A 21,006-nucleotide genomic window follows, 5' to 3' on the forward strand; every position below is an offset into this window, starting at 1 on the left:
TATCACATCCTTTATGCCTTGTGCAGCTGTATTTCGAGGAAACATGGTAGAAATACAATTCAGACTACACAATCTCCAATTAAAAGGTGATTTAACCTGACTGTGTAATTGGATGGCTGGAAGGGGAGCGTGTCATTCCTTAGTCCTGCCCTGCTCAAATGTCCTACTTTCACTGAAAAATTTTCCCTGGAATTGTGCGAAATGTTGCTGTGGACAAAAGATATACACATATCCCACTAACTATATAAAAACACAAAGCAAGTCAATATTTCTTTCGAACACATGCAGATGTTTTTCTGTCCTACATAAAAGTCTGCTGTACAGCTCTATGTACAGCAGCACTACAAAATTAACAGGGATCTGTTCCAGTCCTTAAACAATTTCCCTGGATTTCTTCAAATAAACACAATTAGCAAAGATAATTAGCCCTGAAAGATGCTATTTCAGTATTGATTAATTTAACAGTCTTGCTATAGACAGCTGGGGCATCAGTAAAGCAAGTATCTTACAGAGCAGTTACGCAATATAATTTCCTATTTTAGCACATTTAACACTACATGTGTTGAGATATAGTCAATTTATTCAAAACAGTAAGATGGATGCCTGCCATTTTTGCTTTTCTTGAGGTACAGTAATATAAAGTTGTTGAAGAGATTTGCTGAACAAGGTAGCAGTGTGAAGTAACTTTACATGCAGGAAAGATACACACTGAAATCTGAACATGGGAACAACCTATCACCTAAGTATAGCACTCTGCTTGGATGAACTAGCCCTGGCATGTAGGACATGAAAGTCCAGACGGACTGCTGGGCTACTGCTCCTTTCTGCTCCTGCTGCCTGTGAGAGCATGCTTCCAGCATTGCTTAATGCCAGGTACACACCTCTAGTTTAACAATAAAGCTGATTAATCAATAGAAGATGGAAGACATTTTATTTATTATTTTTACGATAAACCACAAAACCTCAATGCATGTTTGCAAGCATTTCTCTGCAGTGCCTTTACAAGACGTAGTTTCACCGTAGATGAAGAAAAAGCTCCCACTGACATCTTCTGCACTGCAGATCTCTGCTGGTGGGGTAGCCATGCATCTAACACGAGTCTTTCCCACATAACAAACCCAGCACTCCCTCAACTGCCTGAAGTAACTGATCCACGCTTCTCAGCCAAGATCCTACCAAAGGCAGCTTGGGAAAGAGAGGAGTAGACAGGGACTGTGCCAAGTCAGTATACAGTATATACTGACAGGCTCCTTTTTTATTCCATGGAATAGCATTTTAAAATGCTAATTTGGACAGTTACTGCATGACCATAATCCTTCTATTTTAACATTTAAAAGCTTTGATTGAATGTATCATACTTTATGAAAGAAAATCCAAACACAAGTTGTTATGGATGCCTCTCTACTCCTAAAGCAGTTCGTTACCATGATTACCAGATGCTCGAGTTCAAAACGCCCATGACAGCTCTGTAATACCACGGCAATATCTTGGCAAAGTGAAGACAACAGGTTTCTCCCCACTAACTATAGCTGTCAGTACAACTGGCATCTTACTGCAGACAATGTGCAGCGCCAGCATGAGCTATGACAGGTGCAGCAGACACTTGTGCTCCCAGATGTTTGATCCGGACAAAGTTATGAACTGTATTTTTTCCCTTATTACTGATATGACTGGGACCATGCTACAATCAAGGATTGAAAATGTTTTCTAGTACAAGCCTCTGAATCCAGTATCTTGCTGCTTTGTCTGTTAACTGTTTGGAAAACAATTAGCACAGAGGAGTGAGATGTGATCAGAAGCTCCTGTGAAGTGAAGGTGGAAAGGGAGAGGAAAAGGAAGGAATTAATTATTCTACCAGCTCAAGTGGCAGAGTCAGTCCAGGCTCCAACTAGATGCTGTAAGTGGACATTAGTCTGATGCTGCTCAGTGGGATTCTTTGGCCGTGCACTTAATGAATCTGGTTTCAGAATGAATCAAGGCTGGGAAAGGCTGTGCTCTCCAGGGAACTTGCCATTACTAGTTGGGAAGCCTAATGATTATGCAGTGCAATTCTTAGCTATCAGATTTCCTTTTCTATCTTTGCCTCCGCCAGAGCAAGTGATTCAAATTGTGAAAACAACTTTTCACTTGACTATTGAATATGTTCTTGTTTTAGGGGTTCAGCTTGAAAACCTGGCGTTTGATCTGCAGAAATGTCAAACACATTAGTCGAAAGGAGTTTTGAATGTCTGCAATGTTAGGCTGAATATCTAAGACACATTCATTCTGCCTAGAGAGAAAAGACCTGAAGACAAAGTTCACTTAGAAAAAGTGTAATGTTTACATTAACATCAGCTGCTCAGATCTACTAGTGTTAGGTGCTCAAAAAAGCACAACATATGTAATTGCCATCAACAGCATGATGCAAGTCAAACACTTACCTTTACCTTATACCTTTACCTTATACCGCAAAAACTGTTTGAGACGGGATCAAGTCTTTTTAAAGACACATAATGGTGACGAATACTATAGAAAGCCTAATGTAAATAGAAACTAGAACACAGATTTACAAAGAATTTTTGGAATTTTTGGTCTGATACAAAATGCTGATTCTTGTTTCTACAACTTGAGAGAAATTTGATTTTCTTTACTACAGACTCTTGTAAGCCAAATATTCCCTACAAGATTCCTCCAAAATAGAGTGTACCATCTAGTAAATTAGTATTTTAATGTATACTAATGCTATGAAAAAAAAACAGAGAATTCAAGCTGAAATTTAAATTTCAGGAAACATATTTTTGTTGTTTTCCTAATCAGCTCAGCATTACCATACTGTATTTCATTAGGGCGGTTCCTAACCTTAGAGGTCCTTCGGACACATACGAAGCTCAGACCATCTCCGTTCCATTATAAAGACTTCTTAAATGATCAAAGTCTATTATCCCCTAAAACACGTGAGAAACACTGGCTTAGACTTCAAAAGTATGTCAGTGTTAAGTTATAAGTATCTGCCTTATACTTCAATTAAGTTTCAAACAATTCAAAATACAAATTTTGTAGAGCAGTAAATTAAACATTGCTTTAAAAGTTATCATAAAAGTTTATTTCAATTCCAAAACTGTGTTAACATACCCATAAACAAATATTTGAAAATAAGCAAGAAAATAGTAACAAAAAGAAAACAGACAATTTTTTTATTTATCAATATAAGAAAATGTATTTTTCTAATAAAAAACCTGCTCTCTCAATAAGCAAGATAAAGGCTTCATTAATAATAACAGTGGGACTGTTTTTGTTCAACAAGGGAACAAACCTCAAGAGTTAATATCTCACTTTATTAATCTGTTTTGGAAAATAAACAACATAAAAAGCCAAATAGTCTGTGATTTTTAGAAAGGCAGAAGACAAATATAATTTTTAAAATTTTTTGTCTCAGTTGTAAATAGAGTGGTGATATCGAGTGTACTTTAGCTCCCTTTTAAAAAGCTGTACTTTTAGCTGGGTAACACAGCTTTACATTACCCATTACCAATTATAGACTCAAAAGGGACATTGTCTTCATTTTATCTTGCAAAATGCATCATAATACAATGAATATTCTGTTTTGTTTCCTGTGGCAGGGCTAGATTTTCCCCGCTTCCAGTGGTTTCATAGCCACGCACACAGAAACAGAGGTATCCTCTGTCTCCCCACCACACCCAGGAGTGAATTATAGTCATTCTAGGCATTCAGTCTGATCTCTTTTCATAAAGGGTTAAACTCTTGCCTTCCAAGAAACATGAACATGTCACAAGCCCACAAGCAGATACTGCTCCGCTGGATGTTATGTGGCTTTATCAACTACAAATAGAGATAACCACCTGCAATAATTCTTTTAGCATTATTTAAACAGTTTCTCTGGTTCTTACAAATGTCAGCCATTTAAACTACTCTTTAGTTCTGGTATCAGGAATACACACAGCTTTAAAAATCACATATTGAGAATTAAACACATAAATACAAATTTACCGCTGGAGATGTTTTTCTAAAGTGATACCAGTTTTGTTTGCATAGCCATTATAGTTGAGTGCACATGGGATAACTTGCAAAACAGGCTGAAAAGCATAGCCTGTGCTGTGGGCCTGCGTTTACTTGCTGTCATTTGTTTCTTATGCAGAAATCTAAATTCACAAGCTATGCTAATGTTGAAAATATTAGAGTTCACCTGGCATGTGCCTTCATAAAAGAACAGTAGCAATTTCTATACAAACAGGGTCTTACAATGACCTAAAGTCCAATTTAAATAATTAAACAGGATTGGTAATAGATAGCATTAAAATTCATGTTTTCTTAGAACGGACAGAAAGATCTGACTTTTATCTCTATGTAATTGTCTTTGCTGGAATTTGACCATGCCATCAAGGAGACAATCTCTTGTTCTTGGGAAAAAAAAAACCAACCAAAATTAAGTGAGTACACAAGGTATGCAAATGGCAGCACGGGAAATTGTGCTATGAGACAAGTACAAATTGAGCTTGTACGCTTCGCTTTTTTTTTATGAGCGGTTTCCTAAATCAATGGCAACATTTTAAATATCACAAATTCTGTTTGCCCCCCCCCCCCCCCCCCCCCTTCTTCTCCAAGAGTAGCAATCATTACCAATTCAGCAGGCTGGCAGAATCTAAACACCAGACAAGTAATTATTGAGAGGGCAACTGTTCTTATTCGGTTTGCCCAAGTTTATTCCCTCCCAGTGCTCAGCAAGTAGAAGAAAAAAAAATGGAAGAAAACATATAAGATTTCATTAGAAATTTATTAGAAATTAGACAGTCAGTGGGTGATGAGGGAGTGTAACTTTCTAGTTTCTCTTGGAGCTCCTCAGCTGCAGACTCTGAGCTCTCCTACGCCGTAACGCGTGGCAGAAAATACTGTAGAGGAATCAAAGCCCGACGCTTCCAGCCCGACCAGGAACGAAGAAAGCAGGGTCCAACACACCTTTATTACAGGGAAATGGTTTTATGTGCTGCGCTGATTCAGACTCATGGTGACTGCACTGCTGCGTTATTAGCTGTCCGCATATTTAGGATGCTTCGTTTCCCTCAGTGCATTAAAAAAATGTAAAATCTCATGGAGGCCTGGCACTGTTCACTTGTTTGTTAAAAGTTAAAGACTGTCAGCTCTCCTTCTTTCAGAGGTGACCGAGGACACACCTACTCCCCGGGTAGCTGCAGCAGCCCACCATTTTGACGTGACCTTCCATGCCCATCGCCTTTACTAACAGGCCCGGACCGGCAGCAGCTGCCAGAGCTTCCTGCCGAGGTTCGGCGGAGCGATTAGAAGCCGTTTAACCCCCGCTGCGTCCCGCTCCAGCGGGAACAGCCGCTGACGCCTGCACAGAAAGCAGGAGAGCGGGGGAAAAAAAGGGGCGGGGCGCCAGGGCCAGGCCGCGGCGGGGCCCCGCGCAACCACCGACGGCCGGGGGACCCACAGGGCCCGCGGCCCCGCCCGTCGCGGCTGTGACGGCAGCGCCGCGCGCCTGGCTGCAGGAGTTGGCGCGAAGGCGGGGTGGCGTGGGGGGAACGGGAGGCATGGAGCCAGAGGCGTCCCGCTAGCGAGACAAACCGCCGCCGGCAGCATGGTGAGCCCGCCGCAGCGGGGGGGCCGCCCCCTGCGCCCACCCCCCGCCCTGCGGATCATACCCCGGGTCGGGGAGGGAAGGGAAGGGAGCGTTGCGCAGCGTCCCGCTGGCGACGGGGCCGGATGGGCATCTTGCCCGGCGGGTGGCTGCAGCCCCGCGGCCAGTGGAACCGAGCCGGGCCGAGCCGAGCCGAGCCGAGCCGGGCCGGGGTCGTTTGCCCTGAGGGCGGGTGCGAAGGCCCCGCGCTGTGGCGCAACGGTTGCAGAGGAGACGCCGCCCCCCCCGCCGCGCCTCCGCCAGTGCTCGCGCGCTTCCCGCCGCGCCCGCCCTGAGGGGCCGGGGCCCAGCTTCCCACGCGTGCCGGGAAAATAAACCCCTGTCCCAGGAAACACCCGTGATGGTGCCCGCGCCCCGGGTGGGGGGACGCGTCTGAGCCCCTCCAGCTGTCCCTCCCCGAAAGCGGGTGGTGAATTGGGCGCAGAGCGTGGGCTCGTCCCGGGGAGGAATGCGGTCGACCTGGCTTCTCTTTCTGAACACAGTCTGCTGAAGTTTTAACTCTTCCTTTAATTTCAGTAGGAGCGAACATGAGGGCGTTTCTGCTGCTGAACTGGACGATGTGCAATATTTGCAGAAAAACAGTTTAAGTGAGGGGAAAAAAGAAAAGTCTAGAAGTAGACACTTGTGTATACATACTGAAGCATGCAACCCTCAGGAAGATGTAAAGAGTTCGTAAATATAAATATGTACACGTTTGTGCGTGTGCTTTCCAAAGTGCTGCTCACTGATGCAGCCGTTTTAAGATGGTATCCACCCTTCACCTCTGGCTCAGATGAATTTGCTTCTGCTCAGATGGAGTCTCTGTGCAGATGCTTTACTGGCTTAACTACAAATGCCACTCAAAGCCAGCTAGGTTCAGCTTTGGTTTTGGACTCTCCATAGAGCTTACCCTTGTTTATATCTTACACCTGATGCTCAGCAATGCTGGGCAATATAATGTGAGTCTTTCACAGTACTGATAGAGGTCTGCCAGCACTAAGAATCCTGAAACTATTAAACTGTGATATTTTCATAGTTTGTTCGGGGCAGCTGATGACTTTAAATTGATATACAAGGACAAGTTTCCTCTCCTGTTCCCCTACCACCACCTCTTTAGAAAACTGATCTTGGTGGAAAACTTGCTTCCTCCTTTCCCACCTTCCTGGAACAAAGGCTTTCTCCCTCCGTGTAGTCTTCAGAGTGTCACACATCTCACAGTGTCTGGTGCTTTCCTAGAAGGGAATAAGACAACCATCATTTTGGAGAGAGGGTGAGGTGCCTCAGCCCTTTCCCTCTTCAGTGCTGAAGAGAAGAGCCTGTACAACCATCATTGCTGCAGCTGCGGAGATAGAGGCACAAGTACAGGGATGTTAGTATCCATGCAGCCTGTTCTTATGCATGCACTGACAGCACAAGCATGTTGGATTTTAAGATCATACCCTTGCAAAGAGACTTTTCATGTAGTGCCAAACATAAGTAGCCATCATGGGGTTGGTTCTGCAGCATCTTCTCAGCTGTGCTGAGAGTTACACAATGAACTGATTTGTCGTAGAGGGGATTTATTTTTTTTTACCCAGATTAGTGGCCTGACCCAGTTCCCAAGCAGAGAGCTATATTGGTGCAACCGGGAATGAATGACTGGGAGCAGGGCCTACTTGAGCTGCCTCTTGCTGAGGGAGACGTTCATATGGCCGGAGCTGTAGTGTCAGCTGGTGTGTACTTAGAACTGTGATACTGCTGGAAAAACACTGTCTAGTACCTGTGGTGCAGTTACCACTATGAGTAAACATTAAGTATAGTTATGCAAGCAAGTATTATTGGTTTCATTGAAGTGATGCTATAAATTTTATTTCAGTTAGTGCATTTTTTTTCTAGACACACCAGGTGTTTGAGCTGTTGTTTGCACAAAACTTGCCCTGAAACAAGCAGACTGTAAACGAGTACGATTCTTTTGATGCAAGGCCCTCATGGACACACTTCAGAATACCTGAAATAAGGTGCATTACTTTCTATTGCAGTCATTGAGCTAGGTTGGTGAAATTCAGTTTTCTATCGTATTTTGAGATGCAAACTGAATTATATGATGTTATTTTGGGAAATATTCTGCCATACTGGACACTAGTCTTCTACAGATACTGTGCCTTTTATGGTTAGGTTGAGATGGTTCTATCATCAAGATGTTGAAGTAGTTAATATTTGATTTAGGATGCTTTTGAAATGCAGGAAAAAAACAGTATAGAGTGTTTACGACTTTTATAACTGACTTTTTTGAGCTAGGTGTTTACTGAAGTCTAAAAAGTCAATGTGACAAACTACTTATCAAGTAACCAGTCTTTGTACTACCTAACAAATAGGTTTCAGTTTCTATTCCTGTTACTTCTCCTCAGTAAAACAGACATAGAAAGATTTGAAGCAGTAGTCAAAACTGGCAAGAACTAGACAGCACAGCCATTATTGAGATCATGCAGTTACTAAGATAGCTCAGCAGGAAGCAGTGCACCTGAACACAGGTTTTTAGGCTGTTCAGATGCTGTATGCATGAATTACCTCCCTAATTTAACAAAAATGATCAGAAATTCTTACTTGGTTCCACCTCTTATTTAGGTGGAACTGCTCAAAGTTACATGTCCTGTTGCTGCTGCTGAAGCACCCATAGGGAGCCACACTAACGCAGCCTCGCCTCTTTAATTTTAGCCTTCTGGGCAAGGGGACCACCTGAGACAGCCATGCTGGTGGTGTATCTTCAGGATACACCAGGCTGAGTCTCGTGTGGTTTCTGGGAGAACATCCCAGAAGGAAACTTGACAGTTACATTGGTACATGCCTTTCCTCATTTGAATGAGCACAGATAAAAGCTAAACATATACAGTTTTTTCCACCTGGTGAACTCATATATATGCATGGCATTATTTAGCAATAAGATGATCAGTCAGAGTATGTTAAGTAGATGAACCCAGAATGGAGCCAAGCGATCCTATTTGGGATGTAAGCTTATACAATACTTTATAAGTAGACTTCAAACTTGTCAGATGAGAATCAGTCTGATAGATACTTATATTACTTCATTTCTGCAATCATGCAGAATTCATTATGCAGTGAATTAAGGATTTATCTGACATCTCTTAATAAATGGCACAAAAAATCCGTCTCTTATGGTCTTTGAATAAAAGCTTCACTGAAAGAACTTTATTCTTGCACTGTGGCATATTTTTCTCCAAAGCAATTCTGGATTCAGCTTCTGTTCTAGTCCAGCAGTGCTAACAAGATTACATTTTCTTCTGAAGAGTAGGATAGATGAAGAAGATTGGAGGATTTATAACTCTGAAGATTGATGAAGATTGTACATAGATGTCAATTTTCCTTTGTAGCTTGGGGCTGTGTAGTTTAGTCACTCAGGAGTAGATGGTCGCTATGGGAAATTAAAATTTACTACCCTAATAGAAACTTTTATTCAGAAACCTGTGGGTGGCTTGTGTGCTTTAATATTCATAGTATTTTCTGAAAAACTTCTCAACACAAGCATGTAACAATGAAAGAAAAGGAAAAAGCTGCCATTTCTTGAGGACTGAAGTGCAGTTTGCATCAAGAGAATAAAATGAGTTGTGTTAACATAGGGAGGCAATTTTGGAGTATGTAGCTGCAGTATCACCAAGGTATTTTCAAAGAAAAAACACTGTTTGTATGGATGGTACTTTCTTCATAAATGGGTAGAAGATGCTGCTTTGAACAGAAAACAACAACAAAAAATGTTTATTCTCGTTTGACTTGTTAATCTAATGAAATAATACCTGCATTATAAAAGATAGCAGCACTTGACTGTCACCTATTTATTTTTGGTGTTTATTAAGTGTTCTGGGGGAAAATGGCTTGTAAAGTTGACCCTTATTAGATACTATTTTTTTAAAAGTTTGAAGTAGCAGTTTAGGTCCTCTTTATAGCACTTAAATGTATTAGGATTTATAGCTGTGGCATTTGTTTTGTGAATTAAAGGTATTTATGAAGAGCTAACTTGATAACTCATGAGAACTGATGAGGCAGAAAATAATAATTTACATGTTTTAATTTGGGCCTTATCAGTTCAGAAACTGTGATATTAAAATAGTGGAAGAAGTTGGGGCAGACAGGCCAATTTAATAGATTTTGTTTATTAAGTCTGCATCTCATAAACCAGGATATGATGGTATTTCCTTGTATAAGTCCATTAGAAAAATTAATATAATTCCATATGGTGTTTGGAGAGCAGCTCGCTTACTGGTTAACAATTTTCAGTTAAAATACTAGAATGAATAGAGCATTACTATTGACGTCAAATTAATTATTGTCCAAATATTTTAAACCTAAAAGTAACAACTATAAAAAATGAAAACGAAACTTTAAAGTAATTTTATTTTGCAGTGTTGTACTAAGTATTTAAATTATTTCACTACATAAAAGATCTAATGAGACTTGTGATCAATTTTTCTGTTGCCTGTTACCTTAAGCCTAAAAAGAACTCAGGAATAATGACTGAGTGATTGAGTCCATGAATGAATCTACTTCAAGACTTTTTAAATAGATGCTTTCTTCAAACCTTTTAGCTATTGGTATTGACAGCCAAAATTTCAGAACTTGTATAATACTGCATTTATATTGTAGGAGTACACGTAAAATAGCAGAGTACTGAAAATGTATGCCTCAAGGCATAAATTCCAAAGATGGAAATGTGTGAAGTCTCATTGAGGAAGAATGCTTCCCAGTCTGCCATTGTCTGTTTGCTGAATTCATATTATTATATGCAGATAAAACATAAAGAGCCTAAATTTTTACAGGAAACAACATTTCTGAGTCTAAACAATTGTTTTAGGCTAAATATACTAAATAAAACTGTATGAGTCTCACCCATATTTTGTGTATGCTTTCAAATTGCATATTCCATTGATTTTAGCCCTATAGGCTCTGATAATCCAAATCCAAACCACCAGGGGACTGACTGGTAAGAGAAAAGGAGCTTGAAACACCCCTTCTTGTCAATCAAACTTTTATGGAGATTTCTTAAGAATTTACTACTTTACTCGTAGTTCCCTATAATAATCAAAAACTACCCAGATGAACTCTATGATGGGGAATACCATCAGCTGTCAGCTGGGTAGAATGTAGTCCTGAGCCACACCCTTTACTTGCTATATATTTAGGCCATATGAGGTAGTTTCTTTCTCTAAAATGGCTGCTCCCTCTGGAGGTAGTGATGCCCACCAGGTACACATTTTCTCAGTTTCCTTTTAATAAAACTGAAATACTGGGGTTTTTTTTTTTCAACATAAGTCAGATTTGGTTTTGGGTGCACAACAGTGCTTTTTAAAAATCTAAGTTTTGGCTGCTGATCTTATGCATTTAGAAAGCTTTTAATGGTTGTACTGTGGTCAGATAATAATGTTACAAAATAGACCTTTTGGAGCTGTTTGTATTAAGTTCTTAGATGAGAGTTACTCTTAAATTTCTAAGAAGGTGGAGGATGCAGTATGTCCCACTGCTTTCTAGCTCTTGGTGCTTTTTTGTCTTTCTTCATTGGACACTACTTCATAGCTGCGTTGATAATTTTAACTATAGAAATACTTTGGGCTAGGTTTGTAATAACCAGCTGGGGAAAAAAGGAATTCTAATTATATATTTGTCTTAAGTCACTGTATTTTATTGCTAGTAGAAATTTGTTTTGAAGTGTGTGTTGGTGAAGATGTCTAACAAAGGGAGAAATAAAGTTTTTTTTCACAATTCAAAGACAAGACAAAGGTGGTGTGGTGTCTGAGCAGCTATGTTGAACTAGCTGGGCTTTGTTTTGTCATTGTAAACAACATTTCTAGGTGAACAAATACTGTAACAGAGGAACTGCTGAGAAAGTAATTTAACTGTATTGCTGTTTTCTGAAGTGAAACCTCTAAGAGCTATCTGTATTTAAAAAATTATATATCTGGTTTCCCTTTTACTAGGATATCCGGAAATTCTTTGGTGTTGTACCTTCTGGAAGGCGACAAGAATGTGGGACTGTGAAAAAGAATGAAAAAGCTAAAAATGGTGAAGGACCCTCAAGTGGGAAGAAGAGGGGAAAGGAGACTAAGGTTAGTTTTGCTTTTCTTATCTGTGAAGTGATTGCTTGTATACAAGGATTGCTTGTATTGCTAGCATTTTTAAAATTCATAGTTCTTCTCACGTACTTAAAAAACAGACTATATGTCAGTTGTTTTTATATGTATGGGAGGAAACGTCCACTAAATATTAACTTCTAGCAGCAAAACTTTGTAGGTGGTGAAGAAAATTGCTAGTTTTCAAAATGTTTGGGTTATAGGGCAGCAGGGAGATAAGTAGAAGTTAGAGTGGTTAGGTGCTAATGTAGGCACAGTCTGCTGTATTTTAGTTCACTGTTCTCTAAGTAGCTCTGCTTATTTAATTTTTAATTTAAGATAGAGGCTTATACACAGTAGATGTAGACATATACAGATGTCATGCTTTGAAATAAGGGAAAAGTCTATGATGTAGGTGCCCTCTGACCAGTTTTTTAACCAGTTGTTTTTCAAACATCTGTGGGGAGGAAACATTAATGCTGCCCTTCTTGGATGTGGTGACTTATGTAAACCTTTTGTAAAGACCAAATTATGTAAAATGACAGGCTGAAACTAGATTGGGTTCTAGTCTCAGAAGACTCTTCATGTTAATCATCTGAACTGGTATAAAAAAAAGAAAGGAGTGTCTAAAAAGGGCTTTCAAAATCACTTAGAGAGTGGAAGGATTTCTAATAGGATGGAATGTTTAATATGAAGCATCACAATAAAGAAATAAGATGTTACTTAAATATTTTTAGCTGTATAATTTCATTATCTTGGTGTGAAAGTAAAGGACCATTCAGTAGAACTGAAAGACATAGCAATTATCTTAGATGTTCTGTTTATTTTACTTTGCAGTTTTCCAATTATATAAAGGATTTAACAGGTTTCAAATTAGAATTGAATGTGCATTATGAAATGTGCAGTCATGTTTGTCTAGAATTATATTTTTAGAAGCATTTACAGCTGTGCATGACTAAAAACAAACATAGTTGGTAGTTTGGTAGGCTCAGGAAACTTCCTACCTGTGCAGCTTTTGATTTTTCTAAATACGTAAGACTTTAAAAAAAAAAAAAAAAAATTCACTTAGACAATTTAATACTAGCTGCTGCAAGATAGAACACATTTGTTGACTGTGACTATTGCTACGATCTCTTATGGTAATTGCACTGCTTAATGAGTGGGAGGAGAAGCTGCAAGCAACCAGGAGACTGCATAGAAAATACAACGGAGCTTCAGCTGTTGTGTATGCTTTTTTCCTTTTTTCAATTGGTTATATTTTACTCTGAAGTTGTGTTGAATTCTGGTGGTTACAGTGAAGCCATATCCAGAATGGAACCAAAAGTGAAAGCTGAATTCTGTACAAGTAACTTATTGACATCTATGACCTCTATTTCTGGTGGGACCATGCAGATTCTTTTTTGGATTGAAAGTTGGAAGTGCTAAAAAATCTGTTTAATTTACTTTAATTGGCATTAAACTTGAATATTTATTCTCAGCATCATCTGTGGTTTGCCTGGAGCACACTTGGCTTTACTGCTGCAGTTTTTTCCTCAGTACTCTGCCCGGCCCATTTCTCCCTCCCACCTGTGAGTTAGCACAAGACTGTTCGTAAATGTAATATTGGGAAATAAATAATTTCTATTAGAATTTGTTTGAAACACATAAATTTGAATGTGTAACTGAGTAAAAGCATGATGGACCTGTTACTGGTTGAACTAATAGACTGTTACTCTTAGGTGAATAATTCCCCTAGAGAAGATGATTCGAAACAGAAGCGGACAAACAGGAAGAGAAGAATAATCTACGATTCAGGTAGCATTCATAGTTGTTTCTGAATGCCCCTTTGTATCTTTTGCATCAGCGTTTGAGGTCAATTAGGTAAATGGTACATCTGAAAGAAACTGTTTCTTTGGTTTTGGTTTTTGGTGTGTGTTGTGTTGTTGTTGGTTTGGTGTGGGTTTTTTTTTTTTTTTTTTTTTTTTAGGTAATGCAATTAAAAACATTTCTCACAGTTATTATTGCTGGATAGCTAAATTTATTTGATAATAATAAGAGTACAGTGTGTGTAATGCATGTAACATACAGTGCAAAGTACCTTTTAACAAAACCTCTTAAAAAAACCAAACCCACAAAAAAACTCCACCAAAAAAAAAGTTCAGATAATAAATTCTATCAAAACTGAAACTTTTTTTTTAATGGAGATGTACATAAATTGTGTGGAGTTTAGGTTTCCTATTCTTTTAGGCATAAATAATATCCTACAGTGGGTACAGGAGTCTGATCATATACTGTAATCTCTAATTTCACATGTATGTGCATTGCGTGAACATAATATAGGACATTGTTTTAAAAGGCTAACTTGTGTTTTCGTATTTGCCTTTCTCTATTAAAAAAATCTAGTAAATGTTCATCTCATAGTTTTACAGTATGGAACACACAGAACATAATTTAAAACACTGCTTTCACATTCTAAAAATATTATTTGGAACATTATAAGGGAAACCCCTTTTATAGCACTTAAATATTTAAAAAAAAAAAAATAATCCCCAAACAACAGAAGCAACCCCCTCAAACAAGAGGAAAAAACCAAACTCAAATACAGGCTGGGCGGGGATTGGATCGAGAGCAGCCCTGACGAGAAAGACCTGGGAGTGTTGGTAGACGAGAGGTTCAACATGAGTGGGCAATGCGCCCTTGCGGCCCAGAAGGCCAACCGCATCCTGGGCTGCATCAAGAGGAGCGTGGCCAGCAGGTCGAGGGAGGTGATTCTGCCCCTCTACTCTGCCCTGGTGAGACCCCACCTGGAGTACTGCGTCCAGTTATGGAGTCCCCAACACAAGAAGGACATGGACCAGTTGGAAAAGGTCCAGAGGAGGGCCACAAAGATGATCAGAGGGCTGGAGCACCTCTCCTATGAGGACAGGCTGAGAGAGTTGGGGCTGTTCAGCCTGGAGAAGAGGAGGCTCCGGGGAGACCTGATAGTGGTCTTCCAGTACCTCAAGGGGGCCTACAGGAAAGATGGGGAGAAGCTGTTCAGTAGGGCCTGTTGTGATAGAACAAGGGGTAATGGGTTTATATTAGAAGGAGGTAGGTTTAGATTAGATATTAGAAAAAATTTTTTTACAATGAGAGTTGTAGAGCACTGGAATAGGTTGCCCAGAGAGGTGGTGGAGGCCCCATCCCTGGAATCGTTCAAGGCCAGGCTGGATGAGGCTCTGAGCAACCTGATCTAGTTGGAGATGTCCCTGCTCCTTGCAGGGGGGTTGGACTAGATGACCGTTGAAGGTCCCTTCCAACTCTAACTATTCTATGATTCTATGAAACCCTTGCCTGACAGGTTAAGTTAAATTAAACTAGAAATTTCGAGGTTTTAGATTAAACTTTCTGAGCTGTTATATCATTTAATCCATCTTTGATTGGTTTCAAATCTTGAATAGTTTTTGTGAAACTGGAAAAGATTGCAGGAGTTTCTACAAATTTTGACTCCTATTGAATGTTTCAGCTTGAATTTTTAGGGGTAATCTTATCAATAGGCTGTTGCTTCTCTTGCAGAAGAAAAATGATCACACAAACACCTGTCAGAATAATGCTGTTGTATATAGAAAAATGTTTTCAAATCTTCAGTTAAACTATTCTATAAACAGTTGCTGCTTAGCAGTGAGAAATCGAAGTAGAAATATTTCTGCGTTAAATTATGGAGTATGAAAGTAATATGTAACTCAACAGCTACTTTTAAAGTGCTGATATTGTCTGGAGATTTTGCTTGCCTTTTTTTTTTTTTTTCTTTTAAATATAATTACAATATGTATTAGTGCCTGTTAGACTTGCTAGTTGTCTTGGCTTCTTCGGTTTGTCCTGCTTAAGTCATTTGGATGTTGGGGTACGCCACTGTGGAGTATATAAGTTTGGCATCTTGACAACTTTTGGGATATGTAGAATGGTTGGTGAGGTGAGTGGCAGTCTACTAGTGTTCTGAAAAATCAGAGTACAGCCTCAGTGATCTATTTTAGCCTGTTAGCTTTTGGAATAGGTATCGTGGAATACACCAGTATAATATAACACCATATAAATTTAATCAGGCTAATGAATTTGTGTTAAAAGAGTGTGTTATGGTGTTTTTGGTGGTTGTTTTGGTGTGGGTTTTGGTTTTTTTTTTTTTCTTTTGTTTTTGTAATCTGATGTGGTACTCTGACAGTTACATTCTTTTTCAGAAAAGTTTTTATAGAGCCATAGCAGTTATTGGAACATGTAACAAAATATTTCTTGTTATATAAACAAAAACCACTGTCTAGTCTGAGTTCTGAACAAATTTTCATTTAGCCATGTGTATGCTGGAATAAATGATGGCTAGGCTATTAGCTGATGGAGAAAAACGAAGCTGTGCTCTGACCTTCCATATGATATCTCTTTCTCACTCAGTTGAATATGTGAACACATATTAAGTGATGTTATGTGATCTATTACTTAAAGACTGCGTGTATGTGGAGGAAATCTATATTTATGTTGTGGTCAAAATACAGATTCAGAAGAGGAGGTGCAGTCAGTGAAAAAATCCAAGAAGCCATCTGAGAAAAAAGCAGCCACTCCAAAACTTGCTAAAGTTCTAAAGCAGGATCCTGTTGTTTATATTTCAGAGACAGGTAATGGAAGAAATATATTTTATATGTTCAGCTGTAGTGGGGTGGATTATGTTACAAATGGGATGGATTGTTTGACTGATACACTCTTAAATATGACCATAAAACCTAATATTGAGGAAGACAAATTAATGTTCTCCTTAAATAAACTAACCAAAAGCACTTCAGAAGTTTACCTCAGTTTAACCCTGCTCCTAACTTGACAATACTTGAGGCTAATGTTAAGTAGTGACTTAGGCTGATTTAATCAGGTGTATAATTTCATGAGCTAACACTTATTTAGGGGAAGAAGTTAAGTAAAGGAAATATTTTTACTATAGTCAAACTGCTCAGTAGCACACTCTGTGAAGTGACTGCTGGTTACCATACATAGGTTTGAAAACCTGGATTTTTATTTTAGTTGGTATATGACTTTCCATGTCTTTAATCTCTGTTTAATGTGTTGGTGACTGCGAGAGTTCTTGAGTTTTGTGTTTTACTTCCTTATCAACACAAACAATTTTTTGAAGAAAAAACCCCAAACAAACAAAAAAACCAACCCCCCCCACCCCCCCCCAAAATGAAACATTAATTGTGTATTAGACTCTTAGGAAGAACTGGAATTGGAAAAAATAATTGTCACAAACTTGCATTATACTTTGTATGTACCATACTGCATGATATGTCTCACTCTTAGATTTCAGCTCTCTGAATTCTGGAGCTATTTTTGCTCTTGGGGAAAGCAGTGAGTGTCATTGACCATTCTTGATCATTTTCGGGTCTCCTGTAGCCTTCTAAAAAAACTGACAAGGATTAACTGCTAAGGTCTGAGTTTTGTTTTGATTTAGTCTTTTCTTTAGAAGCTGTATAGCTGAACAAAAACCACAATCTTAACTCAAGCTGTAAGTTCCATTCAGCTGAACAGATAAGGGCAAATTCTGTCAGTTTGATTGAACAGTGTTATGTGTTGTTTTCATTGGTTGCATGGTTGTTGTTCCTTAGTGTACTACTTCCAGTGTTTTTTGTGTGATTCTTGACCTTGGTGCTCTCAAGAGGAGTTTGTAAATCTACGAGGGAGGTGTCCATCTCTAGTGTTAAGGAAGCTTCATCCTGCAGAATTCTCATTAAACATGTTTCTTTCCCAGCTCCAAAATAAAAAATAACTGATAATGATTTTTCTGCTGTCTCATCCCCCTTCTCCCATGTTCTTAATTCTGTCCTGAAGCAGTTTTGTTTCTGGTTACTTACTTCATATTGTGAATTTTCCTCTATTAATTTGAGATGTTATGGAAAAGTTTCAGTGGCGTTAGCTGCTATTGTTAGATGGGTTAGCATCAGTTTATGTGGACTCAGTCTTATTTATGAATCAAGCATCCTTAAAGGTGTACCACAGGGCAAATTAGTCAGGTTTTGTGAATTCTGTAAAAATGCATCTGTGGAAGAAATTAAGAGCTTCTAGTATTTAGCTTAATATTTCAGTACTTCTTGAAGATGGATTTTAACACTTCTTTTTTGGCATCTGAGAACAGTTGACTGAATGTGTATGCATGTACGCTTTTGATTATGTAGAGTTGTGTGGTTTTTTTAAATACTTTTGACATACATATGAGTGCTTGCAACTTCAGGGCTGCTTCTACTACTGGTTCTCTTATTCCACTAAGATGTTAGTGGCACTTAAGCAAAGATAAGACTGTATGTGGGCAGAAAGAATTCACTTATTAAGATTCCGACAATAGGATGAATTTGATTCCTGTCTTACTGAATGGCATATGAAGCATCTTAAATTTAACTTAGTTAATTTGATAAATTAGAAGCTTTGTGAATAGTCAGCTGTTCAGAGCTGATGGCTTCCCAGCTTAAGTATCTTGTCATGTTAAGTTAGTTCATTGCTGATTGGCTTTTAAAAGCAAAAAGATCTCTTTCTGCACTGGACCTATTGTAACTTCACATTGATTTGTTGTAATGCAGATAAACTTAACATATTTTGATATCAGTTGCTGGTTACCGTACTCTGATCACCTGTCTAACACAAGCTGTAGAATTTGCTGAGAGTTGCCCCACTAGGTGGACACATTTTGGTCACAAAGGTATTTCTTATAGCTTGTGATGCATCTCTCTCTACTTATTATCACTTAGGCTTGAAGGGAGAAAGACTTAAGCTTTTTGTCAGTTGCTGCTACGGTTAGATGTACTTACTACACCTGGTCTGATTTCAGCTGTGACTAACTATCAGGTTGTCTGTATTTGTCTCCTAGAGCAGAGTTCTTCACTAGCCACAGGACTTCCCCTTTATGGATTCATATAAACTGTGATAATATTAATAGACTTGAATCCAGATCTCTTTTGATAAAACATGTTTTTTAAGTGTCAGAATTCTAGGAGTTCTTATGTGAACGTAAACATTGCCTCCATATAATCATACCATTTATTTTGAAACAAAAAAGGATTGTTTGCTGCAGTATCCCGTTAGAAGTGTGGCTTGGCTGGCTTTTTTTAGTACCTTCCTCCTCCTTCGGCTATTTTTAGAAACACTGTTTCTAAGATGGATTGTGCTCATTTTACTTGTCCTAGATACTTGACTTGGCGTTTAGCTGTACTGTGTCACATATTCAAATGAGCTCAATTTTCCAAAGTATCCTGAACAATTTATGTCTTGTTTGTCCTTTTACTCAAAACTGTTTCCTTTGACAGTTTTGCCAACCATTCTTTCCTAGTTAAAAAAGATCTTTAATGTCATTGATCCCAGAGTAGATAAATGATCAGATTCCTGGGAAATAAACAGCACATATTTAGGTTCATTATGCAATTTGAGGTGATGTAATCAAATGTTTCTGTGTAGGGATACTATGGGTACACTGATCAAGGTTATTGGTGTAATCTCTGAAAACCAGGGCTCAAGGTTACTCTTATCTAAAGAGACTTCAGTACACACAAGGTTGACTTAGTAGTCCATGACTAAAAGAATGCATTCATAACTTTGAGACTTAACACTTGAATTTTATTTGTATTTAATCTGTGTAGATTGTTTCTTCATCTTAATGGAGCTGTCAAGCTGAGTGTATTTTAATGGTATTGATACAACTATTGGCTTGAGACAAACATGTAGAAATAGTAGGTAGAAAATATCCTAAGGAAATTTTTTGTAGGCGTTTGTCCTCTTCTTGTTTTTAGTGTTAGCAACTGAAAACTTAAACCAAGAATATGCTGCTTGGACTTGCTCAAAAGTCAGAATCTCGTTCTTAAAGGCGCAGTATGTGGCAATGTGTTTGAAAGAGCCTTTTGGCGTCAGGTAGTCAGCAGAAGCTTGGTAGTTAATGGCCTCAACATAATTCTTCAGTTTCATTTGAAATTTTCTTCCTATTGTTGCTCCAAATTATTTTCTGCTCTTCTATATAAATATGTGGGATACCGCTTTCTTGAAAAATATTGGGGGAATTCACTTTTTGGTTTGTATAAGCGTGGATTGATGAGATTATTGCCTTGCTTTGTTTCTTACTAGCTTGCGAAGTTGCCTCTTTTTTTTAAAGAGGCAAAAAATAAAGCAAGGACAGCTGCTCTTTGTCATTCTGTAATAAATACTTTGTTATTATTGAAACAAGTTTAATTTAAATAAATACTTAGTTTATTGATGGCCAAAGATAGAGTGAAGCTATAGTAACAAGGGAAAAAAGAGCCTTTTTTTTTGTGTTGATAGGATAGTCTTAGTGGATTGGGAAAAAATTCCAAATGTTTGTTGTACTTGTTAAAATAACACTTTGACTGTTTAGTTGAAGTATGGAACCTTGACCTTTGTTTGTAGAAGATGACCTGTTATTATGATGTGTTGAACCTAATCTGATTTCATCACAGGTGGTTATTTGGCAGTAATTGTGACTTCACTTATAGTGAATCCTTAATCTTTCATATACATCATGTAGAGGTAATTATGCATACGTAGCAATCGCCTTGATAGCTTGGGTATTGCAAAATACAATTAAAAAAATAAAAAGCGGCACCTTGTTCTAGTGGCTGAATTATTTACAAAGCTAGAGAAACCAAAGCGGTAGAAGCTCAGTAGGACTGTAGGTTACTGGAAAACTGTTCCTTGAGAACTTAGAGGTTAGGACAGGAAGAATAGCTTGTGAATGTACTTGTTGAATATAGACTTTTAACAAAGAGAGTATCGGGGGGATGGGGAAACAAAAAACCACCAAAACCCACCGGGGGGGGGGGGGGGGGGGGCGGGGAATTAGTTAAGTGCTATTACTGGTCACCAAAAAAAAGTCCCCACATCCAAACACTGGTTCAAATAAGCACCAGATCATTAGTGAGGAAGCGTGTCTTACACAGAGACATGTCATGGGGGGGAGGGAGGGGAAATTGTCACTGTCAGTTCTTGGGCAATACTAGCATTGTATATACTTGTGGAAATTGCTATACTTATGTGAAGATACGTGAAGGTGATAAATAGTGCTCTATGTACCAGCTTTCACCTGAAGTTTTTTTGAAAGATCAGTTGCAAATGGGTAGCTGAACCTTAAGGGAGTTTGACTTTAAATGCACTTGAGGAATGCGAGCATAGGTTCTGGCAGAAATACTATGAGGAAGCGGTGACTAGTGTTGCAGAGAACAATGTAAAAGGTATTTAGGAGCAAGCCCCATGAAAATTAACTGGGTTAACTTTGTGAACACCAATAGTACA

The 21,006-nt window shown here is 38.7% G+C and overlaps 1 protein-coding gene across 1 annotated transcript in view; it reads left to right on the forward strand.

The window, feature by feature from the left end:
* Positions 1-5,464: 5,464 nt before the first annotated feature.
* The window catches only part of RFC1 (replication factor C subunit 1), a gene marked incomplete at its 5' end in the record, with an annotated part of 40,480 nt that continues 24,938 nt past the window's right edge, over positions 5,465-21,006 (forward strand). The window contains 4 exons of the mRNA XM_086746235.1: positions 5,465-5,596; positions 11,596-11,724; positions 13,446-13,521; positions 16,230-16,349. Coding sequence (XP_086602361.1) covers positions 5,465-5,596; positions 11,596-11,724; positions 13,446-13,521; positions 16,230-16,349 — 457 coding nt within the window. The remainder of the gene's footprint in view (positions 5,597-11,595; positions 11,725-13,445; positions 13,522-16,229; positions 16,350-21,006) is intronic.

The sequence above is a fragment of the Chlamydotis macqueenii genome, chromosome 4 (assembly GCF_036417535.1).
Source record: "Chlamydotis macqueenii isolate bChlMac1 chromosome 4, bChlMac1.mat, whole genome shotgun sequence".
In the NCBI taxonomy this organism is placed as follows: domain Eukaryota; kingdom Metazoa; phylum Chordata; class Aves; order Otidiformes; family Otididae; genus Chlamydotis; species Chlamydotis macqueenii.